Genomic DNA, 25,360 nt, shown 5'->3' with positions numbered 1-25,360 from the left:
TTTTGTGCTTACATTTTCACTTAATCTTTTATTTTATTTTTTACCCATTTAATTTGGACTATTTAACTATACTAGTGCATCTCAAAAAATTAGAATATTGTGAAAAGTTCAATATTTTCCATCAGTTATTTAAAAAAGTGAAAATGTTATATATTATAGACTCATTACACATAAACTAAAATGTTTCAAGCATTTTTCTATTTTAATTTTAATCAGTATGGCATACAGTACAAAAACATAAAAAAAAAACATCTCAAAATATTAGAATATTTCATTTCGAGTTTGAGTAAAACAGTATGAACACAGTGTATCTCTCGGTCTAGTTCAGTACACACAACCACAATCATGGGGAAGACTGCTGACTTAACTGTTGTCCAGAAGATGATCACTGATGCCCTCCACAAGGAAGGTAAGCCACAAAAGGTCATTGCTGAAAAGGGTGGCTGGAAAAGGTGGACAAGCAACAGGGATGGCCGCAGTCTTGAGAGGATTGTCAAGAAAAGTTGATTCAAGAACTTGGAAGACCTTCACAAGGAGTGGAGTGAGGCTGGTGTCAGTGTATCAAGACCCATCACGAACAGACATCTTCAAGAAAGGGGATACAACTTTCGCATTCCTATCAAGCTACTCCTGAGCCAGAGACAATGTCAGAAGTGTCTTATCTGGGGTAAGGAGAGAAAGAAATGGACTGTTGCTCAGTGGTCCAAAGTCCTCTTTTCAGATGAAAGTACATTTTGCATTTAATTTGGAAATCACGGTTCTATTGTCTGGAGGAAGAGTGGAGAGGCACAGAATCCAAGGTGTTTGAAGCCCAGTGTGAAGTTTCCACAGTCTGTGATGATTTGGGGTGCCATGTCATCTGCTGGTGTTGGTCCACTGTATTTTATCAAGTCCAAAGTCAACACAGCCATCTACCAGGAGATTTTAGAGCACTTCATGCTTCCATCTGCTGACAAGTTTTTTGGAGATGCTGATTTCCTTTTCCAGCAGGACTTAGCACCTACCCACAGTGCCAAAACTACTACCAAATGGTTTGCTGACCATGATATTACTGTGTTTGATTGGCCAGCCAACTTGCCTGACCTGAACCCCATAGAGAATCTATGGGGTATTGTCAAGAGGAAGATGAGAAACACCCGACCCAAAAATACAGATACACTGAAGGCCACTATCAAAGCAACCTGGGCTTCAATAACACCTCAGCAGTGCCACAGACTGATCGCCTCCATGCCACACCGCATTGATACAGTAATTCATGGTAAAGGAGCCCCAACCAAGTATTGAGTGCATAAATGAATATACTTTTCAGAAGTTGGACATTTCTGTATTGTAAATCCTTTTTTGGATTGATCTTAGGGAATATTCTAATAATTTGAGATACTGGATTTCTGATTTTCATGAGCTATAAGCCATAATCATCAAAATTAAAACAAAAAAGGCTTTAAATATTTCACTTTACATGTAATGAATATAGAATATATGAAAGTTTACCTTTTTGAATTAAATTATGAAAAAAGGAACTTTTTCATGGTATTCAAATTTTTTGAGATGCACTAGTAAATCATTTTGAGTGCCCATATGTAAGAAAAAAAGTGCTCTATAAATTGATTATTCTTAAGCAAGAACAATGTACACACACACTATATATATATATATATATATATATATATATATATATATATATATATATATATATATATATAATGAAAAGCCAAGACTCTTATCCAAGTTGTAATTTATTATTTTGGGTGTTTTATTGTCTGAGGAATTGAGGCAGTAAAAACACAAGGCTGAACTCTGGCAGGGTTGTACAATGTATTATTTGATAATCATTATTATGATATTAGACTTTGCAATACTGATATATTGCTGAAGGACGCAATATTCAAATGCATCGTTTAACCTCTAAAATACATCCATTATCTGTAACCGCTTATCCTGTGCAGGGTCGCGGGAAAGCTGGAGCCTATCCCAGCTGACTATGAGTGAGAGGCAGGGTACACCCTGGACAAGTCACCAGGTCATTGCAGGGCTGACACATAGAGACAAACAAACAATCATTCACACTCACATTAACACCTACGGTCAATTTAGAGCCACCAATTAGCATATCTTTGGACTGTGGGGTAAACTGGAGCACCTGGAGGAAGCCCACACAGACATGGGGAGAACATGCAAACTCCACACAGAAAGGCCCTCGTCGGCCACTGGGCTTGTACCCAGAACCTTCTTGCTTTGAGGCGACAGTACTAACCACTACACTAGTGTGTCGCCCCTTCTAAATACTGTATGTTAGTAATCATCCTCAAAGTTTGGATTAATCACAACATCCAAATTCTGTTTGGTCCCAGTTACACAGCTCTTTCTTGAACCTGATTTGGGGTTAAAAGGTAACAATACGTAAAATATAACACCGACATGATTTCTTGTCCATATCGTGCAGCCCTAACATCAAGAACACTGACCTTAATGTCCCCATTTCAGGTTGAGATACATACAAAGAAAACTGAACCTTAATAACAGATCCAACAGATTAGGCTTTCGGGTCCTTGATGGAGATACAAATATATTTGGGGGGAAAAAAACACAATGGGGGAAAAAAAAAGACTCGAAATATCCTCATCATGTTCTTATTGTGCAAAGCATTAATCACTTCAATAAAAAAATAAAGCTGTACATTCACATATTAAAAAAAACAAAACAAAAAAACAAAACAAAAAAAAAGTGCTCACGGAATCATTCTGAGCTTTTCTGTGTAAAATTATTTCCCTGCAGATAGATAGATAAATAGATAGAGAGAGAGAGAGAGAGAGAGAGAGAGAGAGAGTGGCAAGCCACTGAAGCTGCCTGAGGTCCCGCTAGTCACAATAAGGCACTTTGTCATCCCTCCATCCTGGAACACATCTCTCGTCCTTCATCAGGAATGACGGATAACTGCAGATAAAGTCAGCTTTGGGTCCCGTTATGTTTCATTCTGAGGTATATTTATTCACAATTCTCTCAGATGGGCTGCAAGTTGGTCAATTTCAGGGCCTACACACACACACACACACACACACACACACACACACAGAGAATGCAATAATTTACAAATCTCAAAAACTGATATTCTATTCACAATAGAACATAGACAACATATCAAATGTCGAAAGTGAGACATTTTGAAATTTCATGCCAAATACTGGCTCATTTGAAATTTCATGACAGCAACACATCTCAAAAAAGTTGGGACAGGGGCAATAAGAGGCTGGAAAAGTTAAAGGTACAAAAAAGGAACAGCTGGAGGACCAAATTGCAACTCATTAGGTCAATTGGCAATAGGTCATTAACATGACTGGGTATAAAAAGAGCATCTTGGAGTGGCAGCGGCTCTCAAGGCCAATTTATGCTGACAACGCAGTCCTCGTAGCCCTCCCACCTTCGCAGACGCTCTGCGCGCACCTCCCAAAAATTGTGACCACCGCAGAAGCCTCGCAGACAGCGTCGCAGACAAGAGGGCTCTGATTGGTCCACTCTACATCCGCTGTACACGCACTTCCACCTCCCTACTTTCCCGGTTTGTTTTGTTTTCACGACCGCCATTTTTAAAAACACAAGCGAAGATGGAGCAGCACGAAGAGTGGTTGATCGAGGAAGTGAGGAAGTACGGACATCTATATGACTCCAGTTCTAGTCATTATAAGTAACCGGAGGATAAACACTCCACTAACCACACCCACCAACTACTCCTAGCGATTTCGCGACTTCGCGCCCCCTTGCGTTGTGGCGGTGAATAACATCGCGCGCGCCTATTACTCCCCGCTCAATGATAAATTACAACTGTCTGCGAAAAGCTATCTGCGAAAGCCTTGTCGCAAGAGCATGCAGAGGCCTTAATTCTGCGCCCACAAATAGTGGAGCAATATCAGAAAGGTGTTGGACAGTGTAAAATTGCAAAGAGTTTGAACATATCATCATCATCTACAGTGCATAATATCATCAAAAGATTCAGAGAATCTGGAAGAATCTCTGTGCGTAAGGGTCAAGGCCGGAAAACCATACTGGGTGCTCGTGATCTTCGGGCCCTTAGACGGCACTGCATCACATACAGGCATGCTTCTGTATTGGAAATCACAAAATGGGCTCAGGAATATTTCCAGAGAACATTATCTGTGAACACAATTCACCGTGCCATCTGCCGTTGCCAGCTAAAACTCTATAGTTCAAAAGAAGAAGCCGTATCTAAACATGATCCAGAAGCGCAGACGTCTTCTCTGGGCCAAGGCTCATTTAAAATGGACTGTGGCAAAGTGGAAAATTGTTCTGTGGTCAGACAAATCAAAATTTGAAGTTCTTTATGGAAATCAGGTACGCCGTGTCATTCGGACTAAAGAGGAGAAGGACGACCCAAGTTGTTATCAGCGCTCAGTTCAGAAGCCTGCATCTCTGATGGTATGGGGTTGCATTAGTGCGTGTGGCATGGGCAGCTTACACATCTGGAAAGACACCATCAATGCTGAAAGGTATATCCAGGTTCTAGAGCAACATATGCTCCCATCCAGACGACGTCTCTTTCAGGGAAGACCTTGCATTTTCCAACATGACAATGCCAAACCACATACTGCATCAATTATAGCATCATGGCTGCGTAGAAGAAGGGTCCGGGTACTGAACTGGCCAGCCTGCAGTCCAGATCTTTCACCCATAGAAAACATTTGGCGCATCATAAAACGGAAGATATGACAAAAAAGACCTAAGACAGTTGAGCAACTACAATCCTACATTAGACAAGAATGGGTTAACATTCCTATCCCTAAACTTGAGCAACTTGTCTCCTCAGTCCCCAGACGTTTACAGACTGTTGTAAAGAGAAAAGGGGATGTCTCAGTGGTAAATATGGCCTTGTCCCAACTTTTTTGAGATGTGTTGTTGTCATGAAATTTTAAAATCACCTAATTTTTCTCTTTAAATGATACATTTTCTCAGTTTAAACATTTGATATGTCATCTATGTTCTATTCTGAATAAAATATGGAATTTTGAAACTTCCACATCATTGCATTCCATTTTTATTTACAATTTGTACTTTGTCTCAACTTTTTTGGAATCAGGATTGTAGGACAAATTCACACAGAACAGAATTTATTCCACCACCTAACACACAGATTGATTCATTAAGGATCTCAGATTTGTAAATTCAGGAATCTGTTTGCACTTACGGACTCGCAGGTGGAGGAGGTAAAGGCATGCAGACTTACTGCACTAAAATGGCAGACTAACACACAGGCAGAAATGAGTAATGAGGGTGATTGTTCACATTACACTGGTGTATTTATTACTAATATTACACTTCCCCAATTCCAAAAAAGTTGGGACACTGTGTGAAACATAAATAAACACATAATGTGAAGATTTACTAATCATGTAACCCAATATTTCATTGAAAATAGTACAAAGAAAACATATCAAATGTTGAAACTGAAACATTTTATTGTTTTTTGAAAAACATACTGTATGCTCATTTTGAATTTGATGTCAGCAACACGTTTCAGAAAAGTTGGGACAGGGGCAGCAAAAGACTGAAAAAGTTGTGCAATGCTAAAAAAAAAAAAAAAACCCTAACTTGGATAGTTGGCAACAGGTCAGGAACATGATTGGGTATAAATAAAGAGCATCCCTGAGAGGCGGAGTCTCTCAGAAGTAAAGCTGGGGAGGGGTTCACAGCTCCATAAAAGACTGCATGGGCAAACAGTGCAACAATTTAAGAATAACATTCCTCAATGTAAAATTGCAAAGAATCTGGGGATCACATCATCTCTGGTACATATCATTAAAAGATTCAGAGAATCTGGAGAAATCTCTGTATGCAAGAGACAAGGCTGAAAACTGACACTGGATGTCTGTGATCTCCAGGCCCTCAGGCAAGACTGCATCAAAAGCAGACACATGTCTGTAATAGAAATCACTGTATGGGCTCAGGAACACTTCAGAAAACCATCGTCTGTGAAAACAGTTCATTACTGCATCCACAAATGCAAGTTAAAACAATATCCAGAAACACCGCCACCTTCTCTGGGCCTGAGCTTTTTTATGATGGACTGAGGCGAAGTGGAAAGTGTCCCGAGGTCTGACGAATCAAAAGTAGAAATTGTTTTTAGAAATCATGGACACCATGTCCTCCAGGCTAAAGAGGAAAGGGACCATCATCCAGCATGTTATCAGTGCACAGTTCAAAAGCCAGCATCTGTGATGGTATGAGGGTGCATTAGTGCACATGACATGGGTAGCTTGTACATCTGGGAAGTCATCATTAATGCTGAATGATCCAGACACGTTTCAGCGTAATATGCTGCCATCCAGACAAAATCTTTTTCAGGGAAGGCCTTCCTTCTTTCAGCAAGACAATGTCAAACCGCTTTCTGCACATATTAAAACTGCATGGTTCTGTAATAAAAGAGTCGAAGTGCTAAACTGGCCTGCCTGCAGTCCAGACCAGTCTCCCATTTCAAACATCTGGCGTATTATGAAGCGCAAAATATGACAAAGGAGATCCCGAACTGTTGGGCAACTGAAATTGTATATCAGGCAAGAATGGGACAACATTTCTCTTTCAAAACTACAGCAATTGATCTCCTCATTTCCCAAATGTTTACAGAGTGTTGTTAAAAGTAGAGGTGATGCAGCACAGTAGTAAACATGCCCCTGTGCCAACTTTTTTGAAACGTGTTTCTGACATCAAATTAAAAATGAGCAAATATTTTTTCAAAAAACAATAAAACTTCTCAGTTTTTAATATGTTGTCTTTTTACTATTTTCAATGAAATATAGAGTTTCCATGATTTGCAAATTATTGCATTCTGTTTTTATTTACAGTTTACACAGCGTCCCAACTTTTTTGGAATTGGGATTGTAGTAGTAGTGAATTACTGTATTTTCCAGACCATAAGATACGCAACAAATTCTTTAAAAAAATGCAAATTAAGACCACAGTGTTTTACGTGAAGTAAGAAAGACATGTCTGTGAAGTTCAGCTCGCTATTTCAGTTAGAAAATGATGAGACATTTGGGCAGCAATGTGACATGTTAAAGCAACCGGAAGTCACTTAACTGTTGTAAGAGAGTTAATTTAAAGCAGTTGGAGGAGGAGCAGTGACTGGAATAAATAGTGTTTAATTTTATGCAAATTGGAAACAAAGCGACGAGGTGAATACCAGTGGGAGAAAGGGATGATGGTTTGCCCTCCCCCTAAAAACATTAAAAAGTAGTCTATTTGTCAGATTTGTGGTTAAATGGGTGTGTTGGCATAGGTCTTGCAGCTACCGATGTTGTTGTGTGTGACTGTGTTTATCACATTAACTATAATTACCCAAGATAGAAACAATGACTAGTGACTTGTGGCAGGCGTAAATGGGGTGAATTAAGGCTTTAGATATGTTGTAGTGAGAATGGATTCAGTCAAAACATAGACTTCCTTACAAACACTTTGATCCTTTGATTTATCACCATTTCAGATGATGATTTTCCTCATGTGGATTGTAGTTTCTTGTATACCTCACCAAGTACTTAGCAATTTCACAATCTTGATCAATAAATATAAATAAAATAATGACCACTTTTATGACTCAAATCTGATTCGTCTCTACATGGCCTCTGCTGAGTTTTTATCAAAGTAGGTGCTGGAATTGTTATGTGCGCTTGCTCCAGTCTGTCTTTCTGAAAGGGAACGTGACCATGAACACTGTCACAGCGCTGAGAGCTGTCTGTTAGAAAGGTAACATCTCCATATGTTTATCTGTCAAAAACATAAAAACCTTCAAATCAAAAACATCATCTCATTTGTATATTGGAGTGGGAAGATGGAGTGTTTAATCTATTAGCATGAGGTCACGGGAAGTGCTAGAAAGCAAAAGCTCTCTTTTCTGTTTTTTTTTTGGTCATTTATTTATTTATTTTTTAATAGAAAAGTGCTGAGAAATATTAAGTGCGTTTAACCTTCAGGCCAATAAGGATGCGGGCTGTGGCGCAAGAGAGAGGGGGCAAAAAAAAGCAACATGGAAGACAAAATGCAAATTTTGTGAATAGGAGTTCCATCAATCTGTATTCCTATTTGCCCATATTTAATTGAAATCAATACAAAGACACTATTTTTAAAAACTACAATATTTAATGTTCAAACTGATCAACTTTCTTTTTCTTTTGTAAATATACACATTCTGAACGTGATGCTTGCAAAAAAGTTGGGACGGGGCAACAAAAGACTGGGAAAGTTGTGGAATGCTCAAAAAAGAAAAAAAAAACACCTGTTTGGATCATTCTACAGGTAAACAGATTAACTGGTAATCGGAAAGGCTCAGTCGCTCACAAGTAAGGATGGGGCAAGTTCCACCACTTCATGAAAAACTGCATGGGCAAAAAGTCAAACAGTTTAAGAACAACATTTCTCAATGTACAATTGCAAGGAATTTAGGGATTTCACCATAAACAACCATCTCATCACCAAAAGATTCAGAGAATCCAGAGAAATCTCTGCACATAAGGGGTGAGGCTGAAAGCCAGCACTGAACGCTCGTCACCTTTGATCTTTCAAGCAGCACTGCATTAAATCACTAACATGACGGTATAAAGAATATTACTACGTACATGGGCTCCTCACTGCATCTACAGTGCAAAACAAAAGCCATATATCAGCAACATTCAAAAATACCGCCAAGTTCTCTTGGCCTGAGTTTATCTGAGATGGATTGACACAAAGTGGAAAAGTGTGCCATGGTCTGACAAATCCACATTTTGAATTGTTTTTGGAAATCATGGATGTTGTGTCCTTGGGGCTAAAGAGGAAAAGGACCATCCAGATTGTTAACAGCACAAAGTTCAAAAAACAGCATCTGTGATGGTATGGGGGTGGGTTAGTGCCCAAAGCAGGGGTAACTTGCACATCTGTGAAGGTACCATTAATGCTGAAAGGAACATACAGGTTTTAGTGCAACACATGCTACTGTCCAGACAACATCTTTTTCAGGGACTTCCCTGCCTATTCTAGCAAGACAATGGTAAGCCACATTCTGCATGTGTTAACAGTGTGGCTTTGTAGTAAAAGAGGGCAAGTGCTAAACTGGCCTGCTTGCCTCCCATTGAAAATGTGTGGTGCATTATGAAACACAAAAAATGACAACGGAGACCCCGGACTGTTCAGCAACTTAAGTTGTACATCAAGCAAGAATGGAAAAGAATTTCAGGTTCAAAACTTCAACAACTGGTGTCCTCAGCCAAAACACTTACTGTATGTTTTAAAAGAAAAAGATATATAACACTGTGGTAAACATGCTCCTGACCCAACTTTTTTAAACAGGTTGTAGGCATTAAATACAGAATGAGTGAATATTTACAAAAAACAATATATTTTATAAGTTTGAACATTAAATATCTTGTCCTTGTATTGTATTCAATTGAATATAGGTTGAAAAGGGTTTTCAAAATCATTAGATTTTGTTTTTATGTTTTACACAGCATCCCAACTATTTTCAGGGATGGGAATGAAAAATATTTAAAAAGTCTGAAAAAAGCCGGGGGTTTGGGGGCCGCAGGCACCCAGCGGGGCCCAGGGGGCGGGAGCTAATGATTTTTGCCTATTTTTTTTTTTACCCCAAAACCATTAATTTTATCAGCAAAAAGTTGCAATTTATTTGAAAATAAATTCCCCTTCTTGGTGGACTACCAGGTGAAAATGATTAATATGGTATAAGAGACTTGTTTTTAATCAATTCACATTTGATGATTTCAAAAAAAATCAATGCACCTTTTAATATAAACGAGCTCTACAGCATTATATTTCTGCATTTTTGCTATTCATGTCTTTGAATACTCTAACCCTTTAAAATGAAGTGCAAACCAGAAAAAAGTTCTATCATATAATTCTCTTAAGCTTTCTTCTGATGTTATCATGGTAGCAGGAGGTCTTGCATATTAAGCAGGCAACATTCAACATCACTCATCACTTCCCTTTCAACTGCTGTGTGTACTAACTAGGTTTTATCTGGACAGCATGTTGTGTAATGTAATACATATACCATATGGTCAATTTGAAGATCAAGATGGTGATTTTGAATTAAAGAACAGGCATGTACAATTGGCATTACATATTGGAATTTTTTTTTTAAATCAAAAACTATAAGTTCATCTCGGCCTAAAAAATTCGGGCAGACGCTCCCGCGCGGCACATGCCAGCAATTGAGGTTTTTCACCTGATGTCACAGGGTCACATGACGCCCCGGTGTCCGCCATTTTGAAGGTCAAGCTAGCTAATGTCAACAACATAGTAGCTAGTATGTTACTATAGCAATGTTTACGTTCAGTCATTCGGATGACTGTTAAAACCTTTCAGTCTCAAGTTTTTCCTTTACTGTATTTACTAGTTTACTGTAATTATGATCCGGCAGCTATTTACACCGGATCCAGTGTAAATAGCTGCCAGAGCGTGCTCCGGCTTGCTCCTCCTCAAATTAAGCAGCACGCTCCGGCTTGCTCCCGGAGTGCTCCGGCCGAGGTTCCGGAGCGCGCTCCGGCTTGCTCCCCCTCAAATTAAGCAGCACGCTGCGGCTTGCTCCTGGAGTGTGCTGCTTAATTTGAGGGGGAGCAAGCCGGAGCGCGCTCCGGCAGCTATTTACACTGGATCCAGTGTAAATAGCTGCCGGATCATAATTACAGTAAACTAGTAAATACAGTAAAGGAAAAACTTGAGACTGAAAGGTTTTAACAGTCATCCGAATGACTGAACGTAAACATTGCTACAGTAACATACTAGCTACTATGTTGTTGACATTAGCTAGTGCTAAGAGCTAGCTGCTAGTACACTGCTACAACACAGACACCGACCCTAATAATACAGTTCTTGGTCATTGCCTGGTAACAGCAAATTTATAACGGGCCATGTCTCAACAGACTAAGAAGTTATTTCAATGACATTTAATAACATTTTGTTTATCCTGAGGACCGAAAGTAAATGGAAATGTGAACAAACCTTAGCTGTAATAAGATGGCGACCACCGGCTCCAGGGACGACCCACTGATGTAGGCATGTTACCCAGCCTGACACAAAATATTTGTAGGCATCCAAACTCTTATACGCTTTCAGATCAATACCTGTGTATGGCGATGGGTTTTTAACGACATAGGTATACAGATCATGTGGGCCGAAATCAGGTATAGACAAGGGCTTCGTGTGCTTCCGTACGTCAGTGAACAATCCTGGTGGAAGCAGGTAAACGTCGTTCTCTAAGCCTGCTAACCTCAATTTTTGCAAATACCTCTCCCTTTGCTCGCCCTGTAAATGCCCTACGTCGCTGGATAGTGAAGGTGTTTTCTGCATCTCGCTCCTTTTTCTTTTATGTTTTTCGTTTGTTGCCTTCCTCGCATTCAAACTGATTCGAGCCGTGACGTCCAAAATGGCAGCCTAACGATGCATCACATGACTTGGTCACATGGGTGAAAAACCTCAATTCCCCCCCCCGTTCCCCTATGAAATGAGCAATAAGTTTGATCACTGAGCTTCGTTGTGATCTCGACATTCAGTGTTCTTTCTAACCAAGCCCATTGAAAACAGTTCTTTATTCCTGCACCTTTATCAATCTCCCTCGCTCAATCCTCTTCTTTCTTATCTAGGACTTTTGCCATTGTCGATATGCTAAAATATTCCGCCTGAATACGTGTCTTTCCGATGTTACCAATGCGTATCCTCAAACAGTGTGTACGGGTCGGTGAACAGCGATTGCAAGCCACGCATGGAGAGCATGCGCACTTGTGTTTATACACTGCACGCGATGGGATTTCCCGAAAATTCTACCGCAAGTAAGTCGAACATTGTCACAAAAGTGAATGTTAATTACGACATGTTGAAAGACTCGAGTGTGTTAACCCGGAGCCCACCAAGAATCAAGACGTTATAAGGTGACCACAGATCGTTAACCATACCCCCCCTGAAAATTTCTCAATGAATTTACATCGATCTCAGAAACGATCATTTTGGTCTGAAAAAGTCGGAAATCCGCCGATCTGCAGAAAATTCTCATCCCTGTATTTTGAAATCAGGGTTGTAACTAGGACCTGTAAGAGTGTTGTTATGGTTAGAGTGTGGCACATGAACTTTTTATCTTGTATCAGCAAAAACGCACTCAGGCCATTGTTTTTTTTTTTCCCTGTAAAAAGTGTGAAATCAGCCCTATAGTGTGGAAAACACAGGATCTGTAGTGTGTTTTAGTGTTTAGTCAATAGTATGTCCACTCATTATTTTTTTTGTCTTAAATGTCCCTGAAGTGTTCGTGTTTGTGTGTGCGTGTTCGCTACCTTCTGACTCGTATTCATCCAGGCTTTGATAGTTGGCACCAGGATGCTGCCCAAGAGGATCTGAGCCGGGTGATAGATGAGCAGAGGCACTGAGATAAGCGAGAGATGCTCAAAGCCTGCAAATACAATCTTCAGCATGGGGATACCTACACAAAAACACACACACACACACACACACACACACACACACACACACACCCCTTTCATTAACAGAACAGTTCCTGTACCTAATTAATGCCTTAATCATTAAAAAAACTGAAACACTGACTTTGTCCGATCCTTGTGAGGTCTTTTAGTGCTCACAAAGGACACACCCACAGGACTGACCCACAAACACTAACTTATTTTATACACTGCACTCACATTATAAAAAGGGTTTTTTGTTGATAGTATCTTGTGATGGCCATATTGTTACCATCAACTGTGCAGAGCATAATTATCAAATACACAACCACAGTATAGTCTGACTGTACTTTGACATGTTTCAAAGTTAGGAGAGAGGTTTAAATCAGCAAGTCATCTGCACTTAGCAAATAAGGAGCCAAAGCAATGAGTAAGGCCTGAATTTTAAATGAACTATACGTTTAACTTAAACTGTAACTCACCCAGTGTGAGGGATTTGTGCGTAGAGCAAAACAGTATTGCTACAGAATCTGTTGCTGTGAAGCCTGAAGACTTCCTGTAAAGAGACAAAATACCAAATGCGTCAGTGTGTGCATGTGTATCTATCAGTGATGAGGAATCTGTGTTTTTGTATATGTGTGAATGCGTTACCTGGTAGACAAGAAAAAATTCAGTAACATGAATGTGAGCTGAACAGTAAAAACTGCAGAAAGAGAAACACAACGGTGTTTAAGTGTTCAGGTAAAATCATATCAACAATTTCCAGTGGTGCTTGAAAGTTTGTGAACCCTTTAGAATTTTCTATATTTCTGCATAAATATGACCTAAAACATCATCAGATTTTCACACAAGTCCAAAAAGTAGATAAAGAGAACCCAGTTAAACAAATGAGACAAAAATATTATACTTGGTCATTTATTTATTGAGGAAAATGATCCAATATTACATATCTGTGAGTGGCAAAAGTATGTGAACCTTTAGGATTAGCAGTTAATTTGAAGGTGAAATTAGAGTCAGGTGTTTTCAATCAATGGGATGACAATCAGGTGTGAGTGGGCACCCTGTTTTATTTAAAGAACAGGGATCTATCAAAGTCTGATCTTCACAACACATGTTTGTGGAAGTGTATCATGGCACGAACAAAGGAGATTTCTGAGGACCTCAGAAAAAGTGTTGTTGATGCTCATCAGGCTGGAAAAGGTTACAAAACCATCTCCAAAGAATTTGGACTCCACCAATCCACAGTCAGACAGATTGTGTACAAATGGAGGAAATTCAAGACCATTGTTACCCTCCCCAGGAGTGGTCGACCAACAAAGATCACTCCAAGAGCAAGGTGTGTAATAGTCGGCAAGGTCACAAAGGACCACAGAGTAACTTCTAAGCAACTGAAGGCCTCTCTCACATTGGCTAATGTTAATGTTTATGAGTCCACCATCAGGAGAACACTGAACAACAATGGTGTGCATGGCAAGGTTGCAAGGAGAAAGCCACTGCTCTCCAAAAAGAACACTGCTGCTCGTCTGCAGTTTGCTAAAGATCACATGGACAAGCCAGAAGGTTATTGGAAAAATGTTTTGTGGATGGATGAGACCAAAATAGAACTTTTTGGCTTAAATGAGAAGCGTTTGGAGAAAGGAAAACACTGCATTCCAGCATAAGAACCTTATCCCATCTGTGAAACATGGTGGTGGTGGTATCATGGTTTGGGCCTGTTTTGCTGCATCTGGGCCAGGACAGCTTGCCATCATTGATGGAACAATGAATTCTGAATTATACCAGCGAATTCTAAAGGAAAATGTCAGGACATCTGTCCATGAACTGAATCTCAAGAGAAGGTGGGTCATGCAGCAAGACAACGACCCTAAGCACACAAGTCATTCTACCAAAGAATGGTTAAAGAAGAATAAAGTGAATGTTTTGGAATGGCCAAGTCAAAGTCCTGACCTTAATCCAATCGAAATGTTGTGGAAGGTCCTGAAGCGAGCAGTTCATGTGAGGAAAGCCACCAACATCCCAGAGTTGAAGCTGTTCTGTATGGAGGAATGGGCTAAAATTCCTCCAAGCCGGTGTGCAGGACTGATCAACAGTTACCGGAAATGTTTAGTTGCAGTTATTGCTGCACAAGGGGGTCACACCAGATACTGAAAGCAAAGGTTCACATACTTTTGCCACTCACAGATATGTAATATTGGATCATTTTCCTCAATAAATAAATGACCAAGTATAATATTTTTGTCTCATTTGTTTAACTGGGTTCTCTTTATCTATTTTTAGGACTTGTGTGAAAATCTGATGATATTTTAGGCCATATTTATGCAGAAATATAGAAAATTCTAAACGGTTAACAAACTTTCAAGCACCACTGTATACATGATGATTACATCCACTTCATTATAGAATAATGGAGAAACTCTGCATAAGTACTTAATCAGAATCTTCTCTAAATGCATGCCATTGCATTTTGACATTCGATCTAAATAGAATGGAAATAAACATCATGTTAGAGCGTGACATAATAATCACATTGTAGTCTTGGGATATGGATTGTCTGCTATCTTTGGTACATTTTTCTGGCCACAGGCTTCAGGATCATATTACAATCTGATTCCCTGTATATGCATTTTCTAGCACAACAGCAAACTTTTGTACGATGTCATGACTCAAACAGACTTTCAGAGTATGATATAATCACTGGACTCCAAAAATGTCTGACATCTTGTCTTTACATGTTGTTATAACATTATTAAAGTTTAGTTTGAAGTCATGAGTGGTGAGTAAACCAGCAGAAAATTCTGGTTCATTGGTAAACTTGCCTCTTTCTGTAAAAGTAACTGATTCTCAGCTATGTTCATTTTCCTGAAACATATCGAAGCTAAGACGTCTGGTTTTGTGAAAAATGTTCAGAATGTAGAAATGTAGATTAGATTTTGCCATGTTCAAACATTCAAGTTACCTGATAGCAATTTGTGTTCTTTGAGATGTTTATTACAGGTTTTTTAAAAAAAACTAATTTTCATTTTGAAGAAATTAAAATAACTACTGAAGTGACTCTTTGCTATCGTTTCAGTCTACAGTGCTCAGCGTAAATGAGTACACCCCCTTTGAAAAGTAACATTTTAAACAATATCTCAATGAACACAAACAATTTCCAAAATGTTGACAAGACAAAGTTTAATATAACATCTGTTTAACTTATAACGTGAAAGTAAGGTTAATAATATAACTTAGATTACACATTTTTTCAGTTTTAAATGTGCAAAAATGAGTACACCCCACAACAAAAACTACTACATCTAGTACTTTGTATGGCCTCAATGATTTTTAATGACAGCACCAAGTCTTCTAGGCATGGAATGAACAAGTTGGTGACTGTGGCAGCGGGGGCGTGGTCAAGCACCGGTCTGTGACAGGAGGGCGGAGTCAGGGAAGGTAAGTGGCAGAATCACTACACCTGACGTCAGTTAACCTGTGTTTGTGTGTGTCTTCCCAGTGACCACGCCCTATTTAAAGAGGGAGAGCAGAGGGTCTCTTCCCCGAACCAGACGCCGGTTGTGTGTGTGTGGCTGTCTGTGTGTTTGAACTAAGTAAAACTGAAAAGTGTGACAATAAAACGGTTTATCAACCTGAGCTCTGTCCTGCCGTCTTCTGTGCTCTGCCCATACACAAGAACTGCCACAGTGACATTTTGCAACATCAATCTTTTCCCATTCTTCAACAATGACCTCTTTTAGTGACTGGATGCTGGATGGAGAGTGATGCTCAACTTGTCTCTTCAGAATTCCCCATAGGTGTTCGATTGGGTTCAGATCAGGAGACATACTTGACCACTGAATCACTTTCACCCTGTTCTTCGTCAGAAATCCAGCAGTGGCCTTAGATGTGCTCATTTTTGCACCACCCTAATTTGAGTAAAACTGAAAAAATGTGTAATCTAAGTTATATTATTAACCTTACTTTTTCCCGTTACAAGTTCAACAGATGCTATATTAAACTTTGTCTTGTCAACATTTTGGAAATTGTTTGTGTTCATTGAGATATTGTTTAAAATGTTACTTTTCAAAGGGGGTGTACTCATTTATGCTGAGCACTGTAGTTTACCTTCATCAAGTTACATATTGTTTGGAGATTAACACTTGTGCACATTGAATCATAGCCGCTGGATGCACGATGAATTTTAAAAATAAGCAAACTTACCAAGTTACGAGTATTTACAGACAATTACCTTATTTTTAATGCTTTTTAAAAAATTCTTCAAATCCAATAAAAGTCTAGAAAAGATATCGTAGTATGCAGTTTGCATGACCGCAAGAATAATCTGTTAAGTGCGGAAATCACTCACACACACACACACACACACACACACACACACACACACACACACACACACACATATATCTTTGGCACATTGTTCCTCAGTCACTCACTGATGAAGACGATGATGAGGAGGCTGAGATGATCCAGTTCGATGTTGGGGTTGGAGAACGTGTCACAGAATGTAGTGTAGATGATCATGAGCAGAACAACACTGCTCACTGTGCCAAACGGAGGCTTCCTCCTCTCCAGCCACTCCCTCAGGAACCTCCTACACACCTGAAGAGTGTTTTTGCCTGTTAGTGCTCCCATAGTTCAGCAGCTTGTTCAGGTTGGAACAAGGTAGCAATACAGAAAAAAAAAAAAAACTAGAATATAGATTTGATTTTGGTAAAATCAAATCTAAAGCGCGCACACACTTTTACCTGCCCAACTATAAGAGGGACAACTACGGTCATGAAGAGCTGAGAGAAGATGGAGGAGAATGGTACTGAAGAGGACGAGCCAAGCTAGAACACAGAGAGAAAACACACACACCAGTTTAGAGTTTTTCAGCTAGCAGATGGGGTATACCTAATAAACTATCATTCAATTGTTTGAAATTCCTGCATATTAATTTAAATCAATTCAAATAATGTCTAAATGCATTAAGAAAATAAACATGAAATTCCAACTAGAGAAAAAAATAAACAAAGCAAATGTTCATATCAAATAAAAATTGTTGCTTTTGTAATAAAATTATGAAGCAACATATCTTTATAAAACTGATTATTTATTTCATTTGTGCAATCTCTGTAAAAATCCACCATCTTCAATTCATCTTTATGAAGATACATAGTACTAGTCAAAAGTTTAGACACACTTTCTAATTTCAATGGCTTTCTTAATTAATAAAAATAGACACTTCACGTCTTAAAGTAATGATGGATGTCGTTTCTCTTTACTTAGCTGAGAGATTCCTAACACGATATGGATTACTACAGTTGTGGAATAGGGCTATTTACTGTATGTTTATTATTCACTATTTGATCACAAACGCATTAAGAAGGCAAGAAATTGCACTAATTAGCTTTTGACGAGGCACAGCTGTTAATTGAAAAGCATTCCAAGTGACTACCTCATGAAGCTGGTTAAGATAATGATAAGTGTGTAAAGCGTCATCAACGTAAATTGTGGATACTTTGAAGAATCTAAACTATGACACACATCTATTTTAACACTTTGTTTACCACATAATTCCAATTATGTTCCATATGTTATTTCATAATTTTTATCTTCAGTATTGTTCTACAATGTAAAAAAATACAAACTACAGACACACCTATGAATGAGTAGTTGGGTGCAAACTTCTGACTGGTACTGTGCACGCATTTTATTTTAAGTGCCTTTAACACTCAGTTGATCTAAATCCCAGTTGTAATGTTTCATAGTGGCTTCATAAAACCTCCATTCAACAGCCACAGGGAAAAAAAAAGAGCAACTTGAATAAACGACTGCTGGAAATTGATAGCTAATATAATATCAGAATATCAGTTTTCGGATATACAGTACTGTGCAAAACTCTTAGGCACAGGCTAAAAGAAATGCTATAGAGCAAAAATGCCTTCAAAAATAATGAAACTAAATGTTTCTACATTAAAAATAATACTATAAAAAGCAGTAAACAGTAGTAAATGAAACAAAGCCATTATTTGGTGTAACGATCCTTTGCTTTAAAAAAAAAAAAGTCACCTCGGGTACAGTTTGTGCAGTTTTATTAGGAAATTATCTGGCAAGTTTTACTGAGTATCTTGCAGAACTAGCCACAGTTCTAATAAAAAGTAGTCTAGCATAATATACTGCTTTCTTTACGGACATACAAACATTTTCTGTAACCTTTTTTTTTTCCTGGAAAATTAATGTTTGGAAATCTAGAATGTTTTTGTGTAGATTCAATAATGAAAAAGTCATAAAATCAAAATCTATAACAAAAGTTTGTACTAAACAAATAGGGAGCCTCATACTTTTGCACACTACTGCACATTGCTAATAAAAAAAAAAAGAAAAATTAAGTACAAATTTGATACACAATGTAAAAAACATGGTTAAAATTACAGGTTTTGTTTCGAAACTCTTTTCCTACACCAATTGATATGGGCATCATACAGACCAAATGTACAGAACGTACATACAGTATATAATTTCACACACACCCTGTGTTAGATGATTGTGTGTTTACTTTGACTTATAGTTGTACAAGCTGCAACTGTAAAGTGGCACTAAATTACGTACTTGAATGAATGGCAGATTCAGAACCTCCACCCAAAAACAAACAAGGAAAAAAAAAAAAAACACAAAAAAACAACCATGATGCCAATGAATGAGAATCATTTCAGAAAAATTAACTATTTTAAACTATCATATTAAAATTTTATATTTCTATTAATTTATAGTTATTTTTAATGTTATTATATTGAAGGGAGACCTGCAGCACCTCTGAAAAACGGAGCAATCTTGAACAAAACAGATTTTTTTGTTCTTTATAAATTAGAACAGATGAATTAAATGAATAAATCCCGTGCATTTTTCAAAGTCAGAAGTGGCTGATGAACAACTTTACTCACAAACAGCAACAGCAGCAGTGGTGTGACAATGATCCCCTGCAGAACACATACTTGCGTTTATATAGGCAAAAAAATTATTTTCTCATTTTAAGTTGGGAATAATTTTTAATTTCTGAAACTTGAATTTATTGATTTTAATAAACTGTATTGTTACTGTATTGTAACTGTATTCTTTGTTTATTTTAATAAACTGCACTCTTACCAGAAAACTTCCAAACGCGGAATTGAAAATGGCTGCAGCCTGCAAAAAGAACAGCATGCTGGTCAACACACACTCAAACTCACATTGCCGAGTTATGAGATATGTTATATAAAGAATAAAAAACACTCCATGCCATGCAGCTATAGGAAAATAACCAGTGATGGAGTATTGTGTTGAAGCGGAGTTACTGTTACCACCCTGAAGTGTTTTTATTCCACTTATACAACAGCAATCACTAACCACTACAATTATTTGTGTGACGTTTATCCATTTATAGTTACATTTAATAGTGTGGAACATCTATGAAACTAGTTCCTGTTCTTGTTTACATTAAAGCAGCTACAAGCAGTCACTCCCTCACCAGCCTCTCTTTTTTCTCTGTCTCTCTCTCTTAGATCTCATCTCATCTCATTATCTCTAGCCGCTTTATCCTGTTCTACAGGGTCGCAGGCAAGCTGGAGCCTATCCCAGCTGACTACGGGCGAAAGGCGGGGTACACCCTGGACAAGTCGCCAGGTCATCACAGGGCTGACACATAGACACAGACAACCATTCACACTCACATTCACACCTACGGTCAATTTAGAGTCACCAGTTAACCTAACCTGCATGTCTTTGGACTGTGGGGGAAACCGGAGCACCCGGAGGAAACCCACATGGACACGGGGAGAACATGCAAACTCCGCACAGAAAGGCCCTCGCCGGCCACGGGGCTCGAACCCAGACCTTCTTGCTGTGAGGCAACAGCGCTAACCACTACACCACCGTGCCGCCTCTCTCGCAGATGATAAGCCAAAAAACAAACAAACAAAAAAATTCTCTGTTACTGAGAAACAACAAAGCATAAACTCAACTGTCCTGAAGATGTTAGAAAAACTTACTGACTGGTACAAAGCTCTCCCACTGGAGACTCCTTCCATAAATGTCAGAAGTGGACAGTAACGAAGTACATTTACTTAAGTACACTTTGAGTATCTGTACGTTACTTGAGTATTATTTTTTTGGAAACTTATAACTTTAACTTCACTACATTTGAAAGACAAATATCGTACTTTTTACTCCACTACATTTCTATCAAGGTCCTCGTTACTATGAAGCAGCTTTGAAAGTGGATGTTTTTTTCTTTTCTTTTCTAAAACGCGATTGATTTTTTCGCAGGTGACACTGAGACAGTCTATCAGTAATCACTAGGGTCACATCACATCCATAGACTATATAAAATCAAGTTCAGTGATTTCTCAGCAGTGTTATTTGAATTCGATCAGTTGATGGCAGAATGGAAGGAGGCGGTTCTTCTGGGGAATGCACGCACCCATGGCCCATGAACCCATGTTTCAGTTTTCTGAAAGGAATAAAGATTCGTTTAATTTTAAATGTTTGCTTTGTTTACCTAAAACAAACCACATCACGGCCTACAAAAACTTGTTTTCCGACCTGAGGAAGCTTATTGAGGTATGTAGAAGTTTTATTCCAAGAGAAAGCTTGCAGTGAAGTTGTCTGTGCTTTTAGAGCTAGCGATAATGTTGCAATAGCTATGCAGTCTGGTTAGTCAAATGACTTTCTATGGATTTGCCTGCCAAGTTGCAATCGCCTTGTCCACGGTTAACGTTAACACATAGCTAGTTAACTTGGACAGTTAGCATGTAAAAACGGAGTTATGATAACATGAATAACATTAACTTATCTGAAGTCCTTTCAGAAATATGTTTTAGCATAATCTTGCCAAATAAACAAAATGTAGAAATCTTTCTTTTAGAGGAACATTAGATAACCAGTATGATTGAGTTTGAAAAGAGTTTGTTAGCATGTCAGGTGGAGCTTCACTGACTAGCTAGCTTAATGTTAAACCACCGTGATGCACAGCATGTGTTAATTTTGTGAGTTCACAAAATAATCCAGTAGGTTGCTTCAGAGGCATGAGGTATTATAAGCGCTGAGTCAATAATATAACAATGTGTTGACAGAAAGTGTACTTTTAATACTTAAGTATTTTTAAAAGCAAGTACTTCAGTACTTTAACTTAAGTAAAAATTTGACTGGACAACTTTCATTGGTATCGGACTAACATTTGACCAGTGGGATCTGTACTTTGACTTAAGTAATGAAGTTGGGTACTTTGTCCACCTCTGATAAATGTTAAATAAATGTCTCTTTACAGGAAAGATCACTGTATCAGTGATTATGTGGAGCGTCCACTGTACGAGTGAGCGAGCCGTTACTACAGAATGAGTGCATTCATATAAACCTGTGATTTATATGAAGCAGCACTACCAAAAATTTGTAACACCCTCTCAGACCAATCAGAACAGATAATTCAGCAATATTGTGGTTGAAAAAATGCATTTAAATACTTAAGTGAAATAAAGGTGCTTCAGTGAGTTAAAAAAAAAAAAATCACAATAGTGCTCCCTCACCTCGTTCCCCCCAACAGCTTTAGTGAGAATGACGGCTGAGGACACAGGAGGAGGCATACAGCCCACTGTCTGTAACCTGCACACACACACACACACAAAAAAAAACAAAAAACAAAAAACACTGAATACTGGTTCCTCAGTGATCACACTATATGCAAGTCATTCTGCATTCATAATTATTTCACCATTACAATTTCATTAAAAATCAGCTTCTGGGGGGTGGGACATGCTGTGCTACCACACTCCTGCATCTGATTGGTGATGTAAGCAGTCAAATATGCCAAACTCATATGAACGAGACAGTGCTTGGTTTTCAGAACAAATGCAATCATGCTGAAGCTGATACAGCTGTACCACATGGTTAAATCAAGCCGAGCTCAGTTCCTTGACAGTTCCACCAAGCTGTAATCATTAGCCCTCTGTAAACAAAATGTAGTGCCTGAACTAGGTTCCTGGGATCCTGGTTCCGACTGGACTGGGACGTTCTGGTCTCGAACACTGGGAACAAGACCTAACTGGAAACTAGGAAAAAAAAAAGCAAACTCACTATAGTGAAATAAGTAAGATTTTATTGCTCTTATACCCCAGCAATTTGCCAAGTATTATAATGCTTTATTAAAGAATGGCACTTTTCATCCATTTAAAGTTACAGTTTTAGCTCTAACACTGAAGACTCCTTCCCTGACTGTTTAATGAACATCTGTTTACAGACATCATGACCATATCAACAATTACGCATATTTTTGTGGTTTGGCTGCCAATCAAGTCCCTGCGTAAGCTGTTACTACGGAAAGAATAATGTATTCGAACAAGCTACTGTTATTGAAAATTAATCAACATCTTCTGACCTATCAGAATACAGAGTTCAGCAGCACGATGGTAGAACAATAATGACACTGGGGGCGTCGTGGCTCGGGTGGATAAGGCGCCATGCCGTGGATCCGGGGACCCGGGTTCGATTCCGGCCTGGGGTCATTTCCCGATCCTTTCCCGCTCATTTCCTGTCTCTACACTGTCCTATCCAATAATAAAGGTGAAAAAAAGCCCCAAAAAAATATTTAAAAAAAAGAACAATAATGACACTAATGTCACACAATTATAGAATCCACTTAAGTAAAAAGTCTTGTTAATTATACGGGTGATGTACCAGCATCAGGATAATATCTGCTGGTCTTTTTAGAGTCACAGATGAACTACAGTCAGTAAGTAACCTATATCTGATAAAATGGCCAACATGTTTAGCTACAAGATACCGAATAAACCGGTAGTGAAAGTACTGTATTATAACATGTATAACATACATGTTATAATGCATTACCAAAATAAATAAATAAATAAACAAACCTAAATTCAAAATCATGTCTCTACTGAGAAAACTACAATATTTATCCACTTCAGTGAGACAGAGCAACTGAGGTAACGCTGTGCTTCTCCAAATGAATGAGTTCATACACTGGTACAAATTTAACTCCATGAACTCAAGGAGGACACGATGTAATGGAGCACAGCTACCTGTAGACAGAGAGGTTATTCAAAACAGGTAGACATGGAGAAGGAGGAGGGGCAGAACCTGGAAAAAGTGTCAGCGTGGCAGTGACAAAGAGCTGAAGATTCCCAGAGATTGATAACATGAACAAGCATTTGTGTGTGTGTGTGTGTGTGTGTGTGTGTGTGTGTATATACCCTTTGAGAAGCCATTCATTAATAGCAGTTAGTGCCAGCACTTTGAGAAGAGCCCAGATGGCCACAGGGAAAAAGACCAGAGTGAATGTCTGAACAAACAGATGTAACTTCACGTGCATTAATGCAGTCGCCAACTCCTGAGAGAGAGAGAGAGAGAGAGAGAGAGAGAGAGAGAGAGAGTCTATTGTGCTTTACTGTGAAAAAGAAATGTGTTGATGTGGATCATTATATGCTAGCAAATGATATCAAAATATTCTGACTGTTACAACACACCGACACTGGAATCATCTTCTATAAAAGTTAAACAGACCTCTCCTTATGGAAAGAAAACTTCACCATATCAAATATCACGTTTTTAAAGAATCTTTCACATGGCGCATCCGCTATACCAGCACCCGTGAATGAGCTGTTACTATAGAAACGCCTGAATAAGAATGGGCACATTAATCCTAAATAAACCTGTGATCTGCAGCTGTACCACTGTCAGAGCTGCTATTACAGAAAACTAATCAACACCACCTCACCAATCACAATCCACAAATCCCAAACTGTGGTGTACAGTAACTGACACAAACTTATAAAACAAGTTCTGATGAATGTGTGTACACCATGAATTGTTAATATTGCCCATCCTTATGGCGATGATACACGGGGCAACTTTTTGGGCAATGTTGCCGAGCAATGTTGCTGATTGCGTTTTGACTCTTTTCTATTGAGATTGGGCAACACTGTTTCTTTCTGAGTCAACAAGTACACACCCTGTGAACATGAACACACACACACACTACCTCAGTTTTTAAGGACAGACCGCTGTTAAAGAAGATGGTTGACACTGCTATGTAGGTGATGGTGATCTCAGGATGAAGAGGACCTAAAGGAAAGCAGTTGGGACGGACAAGATGACAATGTATTAAAATAAACAAAATTAAACACACTCTGGCAAGTCTTAGAGTTCAATGCTGAGGCCAGGTGGACTTAGCTGACTCAACTCATGAATATTAATGAGCATGAGGGTCTTACAATTGCAGAGAGAGAGAGAGAGAGAGAGAGAGAAAATAAAAAGCACAACAATTTAATAAATAGATTTAGGCACATGTGTTTCAGACACTCTTGAATAATAATAATAATAATAATAATAATAATAATAATAAACAGTTATTATTTACTCAAAACCAAATCAAACTCTGAGCTTTGAATTTAGTTTCATTTAAAGTCACAGCTTATTTTCGGGAATTTAAGAGATGAATTAATAATTAGTTCTAAACTCGGTAAAAGTGTGAACACTCGGCACTAATGACACTCTCCCTCACTCACCTCCTTTCACCCCGACGGACGGCGCGAGCTTGGCCGAAGCGATCGCGAGCGCGATACCGACAATGAACCATTCCTTCCGCACGCGCGCGAACAGGCCCATACCAGAGGAGTTCCGTTAAATCTCCGCCAGTCCTCACCGAACTCTCCCCCGGTCCCTCCGTAATCTAACCAACTGTGGAGCATCAGTTTGACAACGGCTCGATCCCAAATCACTTACTTTCTGGCACATACACCACTACTTAGCCTGAATACGTCATTCTCTCAAGCCCTATATAGTGCACGTTCAGAGGGAATAAGGAAGTTATTCGTGATTTCACCAAGCTTTAAAAACACTTCCGGACACATAAGCTAAACGCCATTATTACCGTAATAACCGGTATTACAGAGCAG

The 25,360-nt window shown here is 38.8% G+C and overlaps 1 protein-coding gene across 4 annotated transcripts; it reads right to left on the bottom strand.

The window, feature by feature from the left end:
* Positions 1-1,720: 1,720 nt before the first annotated feature.
* Positions 1,721-25,279, bottom strand: slc10a7 (solute carrier family 10 member 7). 4 transcript variants are annotated; one of them, XM_060937755.1, is made up of 13 exons: positions 24,971-25,279; positions 24,445-24,527; positions 23,657-23,793; positions 21,974-22,049; positions 19,560-19,598; positions 19,358-19,393; positions 17,180-17,263; positions 16,868-17,033; positions 13,092-13,143; positions 12,923-12,996; positions 12,318-12,463; positions 5,198-5,253; positions 1,721-3,033 (listed from the first exon to the last, which is right to left on the bottom strand). In XM_060937755.1, exons 1-12 carry the CDS (start codon positions 25,068-25,070, stop codon positions 5,233-5,235), a joined length of 1,014 nt encoding a protein of 337 aa, XP_060793738.1. In that variant the 5' UTR covers positions 25,071-25,279; the 3' UTR covers positions 1,721-3,033; positions 5,198-5,232. The 4 variants fall into 4 exon arrangements, 3 of the variants coding, with proteins under 3 accessions (XP_060793738.1, XP_060793737.1, XP_060793739.1); XM_060937754.1 differs by lacking the exon at positions 5,198-5,253; XR_009656149.1 differs by lacking the exons at positions 1,721-3,033; positions 5,198-5,253; positions 12,318-12,463; ... (3 more) ...; positions 17,180-17,263; positions 23,657-23,793.
* Positions 25,280-25,360: the final 81 nt, after the last annotated feature.

Source organism: Neoarius graeffei, chromosome 13 (assembly GCF_027579695.1).
Source record: "Neoarius graeffei isolate fNeoGra1 chromosome 13, fNeoGra1.pri, whole genome shotgun sequence".
Classification (NCBI taxonomy): Eukaryota; Metazoa; Chordata; class Actinopteri; order Siluriformes; family Ariidae; genus Neoarius; species Neoarius graeffei.
The sequence above is the reverse complement of the archived record's forward strand: the minus strand, read 5'-3'. Positions and strand labels throughout refer to the sequence as shown.